General features: G+C 35.5%; 1 protein-coding gene across 1 annotated transcript; it reads right to left on the bottom strand.

Moving 5' to 3' along the window:
* Window positions 1-2,504: 2,504 nt before the first annotated feature.
* On the bottom strand, window positions 2,505-4,179 carry LOC121229024 (probable isoaspartyl peptidase/L-asparaginase 2). The gene is made up of 4 exons (XM_041112139.1): window positions 3,839-4,179; window positions 3,470-3,703; window positions 3,237-3,323; window positions 2,505-3,139 (listed from the first exon to the last, which is right to left on the bottom strand). Exons 1-4 carry the CDS (start codon window positions 3,998-4,000, stop codon window positions 2,645-2,647), a joined length of 978 nt encoding a protein of 325 aa, XP_040968073.1. The 5' UTR covers window positions 4,001-4,179; the 3' UTR covers window positions 2,505-2,644.
* Between the last annotated feature and the right edge of the window lie 352 nt (window positions 4,180-4,531).

Genomic DNA, 4,531 nt, shown 5'->3' with positions numbered 1-4,531 from the left:
TTATTGACTAAAAAATGAGTTATTATGATTTTGAGCAAGCCGCTATAGTGAAATTGGTAGACACGTTGCTCTTAAGAAGCAGTGCTACAGCATCTCTATTCGAATCTGAATGGTATATAGAATGAAAATTTAGTAAATAAAAGAATTATACCCGTTTACATTTATCTCTTAAATATATATATTTGTATGATACATATTATTAAAACATAAAAAATAAAATATACCAAATAATACAAAACATAACATAATTATTGGAGAGGACGGTTGAAACTTGAAAGTGTTAAGCAAGTTTACTACTTGTACGTAATGCGATTTTATAATTAGTGTGTGTACCAGCTATTTTATTTTTCTTACATAATTGAATAAAGTTTACTTACAAAAAAATAACATATAATATTATAAATTAAACAATATGTTATCTATGTTTAAACTTATAATAAAATAAAAAATTTAAATTTATTAAATATTAAATTTAAAATAATATAAATTTATTCTTAATATTTTTTTAAAAAAATATATATGCAAGCTTAAAATGGGCTTGAATTAACTATTTACAAATATGAACGAACATGATCAGAATTTAAGTCTTATATTTAGGGTTGAACTACGCTTAGAAAAATATAAATTATATTAATATTATAAAATAATTTCTCTTAAATATAACCCAACTCGACTCATAAACATTTCTAATTTAAAATCAAGTGAAGCTTAATTCACCACCCGAAAACACTCGCCATCCTGCCTATAATAAAAATCCTAGTAAAATATTGAATTTTAGCAATGAAGGGTATAAGAGAGTGAAAACGAGGGGAGTTCAGTTTGAAAACAGTAAGGTGATTAAATTATTTGGATCCGGCGTGAGATTTTGGTATCAACCTCGAATATACAATTTCATAGATTTTGAAATTGCAGGCCCATGATGTATTTTTTTTAGATACCCCCTTTAATTATTAAATTAAAGGTGAAAAGCAAAAGAGAGGAAAAGTCATAGAAAAGGGCATGCTAGCTTTGAAAACTTAAAGGACATTGATTGGAGAGGGTAGATTTGGTGCAAGATTCTGTCATGAATCTTGATTAGAAAATTCGGTAAAACAGGGGTAATTTAAAGGAACAAGGAGACCCAACACAGTATATTTTGGTCTAAGATTCATGTCTTTTTCTTGGATTCATCATGTTAAATAGCAGCAGCCCACATGATTTGGTAGAAAATTCTACCAAGAACTAAAGTATCTTTTTTTAAAAAAAAAAAATTTGGCAGCATTGGAAGTGAAATTCTGTGTTAGGTATTGACTCCTTGGACCTTGGATATTCATAATGATGCAAACTCAAATTGTGTCTTTTCCAGGAAAATGTTGTGCTAGTTCAATAAACTTTAACCTGATCATAAACTGGAGATTCTGATAGGGTTTGTAAGTCATACTGATACAAAAAAGTAGGTAACGTGGGACTTTCCACTTTCCTACTTAATGAATTTGAGACGACATAAGTTCAAGACAGAACAAGAGTTGCAAATATCATACTTGTTTTACATAGATCAATTAAATTAAGTTTTTTGGTAGCATTAACTACACAAACTTAGAAAAAAGTGGCATGTTACAGCCAAGGCATGCTGTCATCGATGGGTTAGATTTCACTTAATTAAAAACTCTTTACTTTGTAAAATAATAAATATGACTTCGAGAGGTATTTTGATAGTCATTATTTTTATATAAATATTTTGATATGTAATTGGAAGCAATGTTAAGCACAGTGTGTGTAATGGATTGTACTAAATTATCAAGATACATGCATTTTGTCATTCCTTTATATTAGTCAACCCACTTTCTCAATAGTTGGAAAAAATAAAATAAAAAGTGGAGTGGTTCCAAGCAGATGTGGTGTGTTACCCATGAAATTGGAATCTCGTGTTCTGAACCTCAAGTCCCATTTGGTAGCTGTCATTTTAGGGCTTGGAATCTAGTCACAAGTTTGAATCTTTGTTTAAAATTATAATTTTCTATTGTTTCGTTTGATGGATTCCAGCCATTGGAAATGGGAGCCGCCAAAAGGTGCCAAAATAAGTTTCAACCTCTAACACTCGATCCCGCCAATGGATTGAGTTCCATATCAGGCTCAAGTTCGATAAACAAATATTCTTTTACTTACAAGTTTAATTTAATTTAAATTCTAATATAATTAAAAATAATATACTAACTTCTTTTAATAAAACGTGTAAAACTCGATCCCACCAAACCATAACTTTGTTTTGGATACAACACTAATATTAGAGATTCAACATTGTGGTGAGTTTTTTGTGAGATAAAACAATGAACATTTCATTCAAATCCTGCAGACGGGATGGGGGTGTCTAAAATATGCATAACCACGTAAGATTTTGTCATTGGAAGGCAAATGTGTGTTTAATAGTAGCAGCTTTCAATGGGGGGCCAATGCTGACAGAAACATAATTGATAATGGCAACGCGAATTAAGAATCTAAAGCATCAAACTTGCCATGATTCAATATTGATACGGAAGCTCCTAATTTTATTAATGGGGGCATTTCAATTACACATTGAACGACCTAACCAGGGATACTGTGAAGCACATGGTTAAAACTTAAAGACATAAAAAGCAAATCTCTCTTAGGGCAACCCAATGATGTTTCACCAGACACCCACCTCCATGAACCCATCCTCAGTGGCACAGCCCCTAAACATCCCGGTGGTGTTAAACCCACATGCCACTTCACCGTCCTTGGACACCGCGATCAGCCCCGCTTTGCCTTCATCTAACCTATTCTTTATCACATAATCCACCGCCTCATGCAGATTCAACCTTTTGTATTCCATCACTGCAGACACTTCCCTCGCCAGTGTGCTCCGGATGATTGCTTCCCCTTCGCCGGTGCACGACACTCCGCATAACTCAGATGCGTAGGTCCCCGATCCTATTAGTGGTGAGTCACCGATCCTTCCACTCATCTTGTTCATGAGCCCACCTGTGGAGGTGGCGGCAGCACATCGGCCTTGCTTGTCAACCACCACGCATCCGACTGTCTCCGGAGCGTAGACACTGATTGGCAGCCCATTCATCTGCAAAGGGCTGTCCATGGCGGCACTGGCTCCACAGGTGCCAACAGCCGGGATACGATAATCAAACTGACCAGAAGACAAAACTAGGAAATGTTAGCCATCGTCCCATTGAATGAATGTCGTTTTTTTAGAGGGAAAGTAATGTAAAATCTTAAACGTATACCAGGATAGAGTTGGCCTCTTTTGCCAACTTGAGCATCCCGACATTATCTTCGGTAATAAAGTATTCATTGTCCACCATCTCCACGCCCTGTAACAAATCCAAACCATTAATCTAAGAAGACCCAAACTTGTCCCTAACAGTGTCAGGTTTCAGACTTCAACACGTGTGTTGCTGAACCTAAGATTCGAAAAGCATTTTAAAAAAAAAAGAGGAATTTGGACCAAACTACAAACCTGTTTCTTGGCAAACTCTTCGGCACCTGAAAAGGCCAGATACGAATGTGGTGATTTTTCCATTACAAGTCGGGCAAGGGAAACTGGGTTCTTAACGGTGGTTAACCCGGAAACGGCACCGCACCGCCTTTTCGGACCATCCATAATACTGGCTTCCATTTCCACCGTTCCATTCTCCGTCAGGGCAGATCCACGCCCGGAGTTAAACAGAGGATCGGTTTCCAATTCTCTCACCTATACCAAAACAAAATCCAAATTCAGAGATAATAAAATGTGGAATCTGATGGTTTTTCCATTTTTCTTGCTATATGTATAATCTCCATTCTATTTTAAGGGATTAAAGGGAAAGAAGCGGCGGAGGGAACATACGACAAGCTCAACAACGTCAATGGCGGGGAGGTTAGAGCGGAGAGCAGAGATTCCAATATCAAGGCAACGAGTGAGGAGTCTTTTAGCCTCCTCTTGTCTTTCTTTAGGGAGATTAGGGTCGACGCCAGCACCACCATGCACTGCGATTGCCCAGGCTCCCATTTCTCTCCCTTCTCAACACTGCCTTTTCTCTGCCTCTCTAACCTTTCGTCTAAGCACTCTTTGCTTTGCTACTTAAAAACTAAAACCTCGAAGCCCCTTTTATAGACTTTCGTGGACTTGAAAACCTCTTTGAATTTGATTCAAATCTGGTTTTTTTTATTCATTCAAGGAAAAAAATCTAGGTAGAATCAGGTTAGAGGAATCTATCTCCTTTTTGTGTTCTTTCTCTCTCACTCCCACTTGTTGTTACTTTTAGAATATTACACGTCATTTACTAGGCTTTGCCTGTAATCATAAATTACGAAAAGCGCGACAAACAATTTCTTTCAGCCCTCCAACTAAAAAAATTTATTTTAATATTTTATTTATTTTTTCACTTCTTAAATTTTTATTTTTATTAAATTATCCTAAAATAAGTGAAAAATTAAGATTTGTTAAGTGTATTAAAGTGGTACATAAGTAAATTGTCACATTAGCATTTAACGGGTCGCCATATTAATAAAATTAAAAATATTACATTTTTTTATCAAT

This window comes from Gossypium hirsutum, chromosome A05 (genome assembly GCF_007990345.1).
Source record: "Gossypium hirsutum isolate 1008001.06 chromosome A05, Gossypium_hirsutum_v2.1, whole genome shotgun sequence".
Classification (NCBI taxonomy): domain Eukaryota; kingdom Viridiplantae; phylum Streptophyta; class Magnoliopsida; order Malvales; family Malvaceae; genus Gossypium; species Gossypium hirsutum.
The sequence above is the reverse complement of the archived record's forward strand: the minus strand, read 5'-3'. Positions and strand labels throughout refer to the sequence as shown.

What these genes read in the sequence shown, in the direction of transcription:
- LOC121229024 (XM_041112139.1), bottom strand. Translation starts at nt 4,000, where the DNA reads ATGGGAGCCTGGGCAATCGCAGTGCATGGTGGTGCTGGCGTCGACCCT. An exon ending in TTGACGTTGTTGAGCTTGTC is followed by an intron (nt 3,704 to 3,838) that starts GTATGTTCCCTC and finishes GTTTTGGTATAG; the next exon opens with GTGAGAGAATTGGAAACCGA. An exon ending in AAGAGTTTGCCAAGAAACAG is followed by an intron (nt 3,324 to 3,469) that starts GTTTGTAGTTTG and finishes GATTTGTTACAG; the next exon opens with GGCGTGGAGATGGTGGACAA.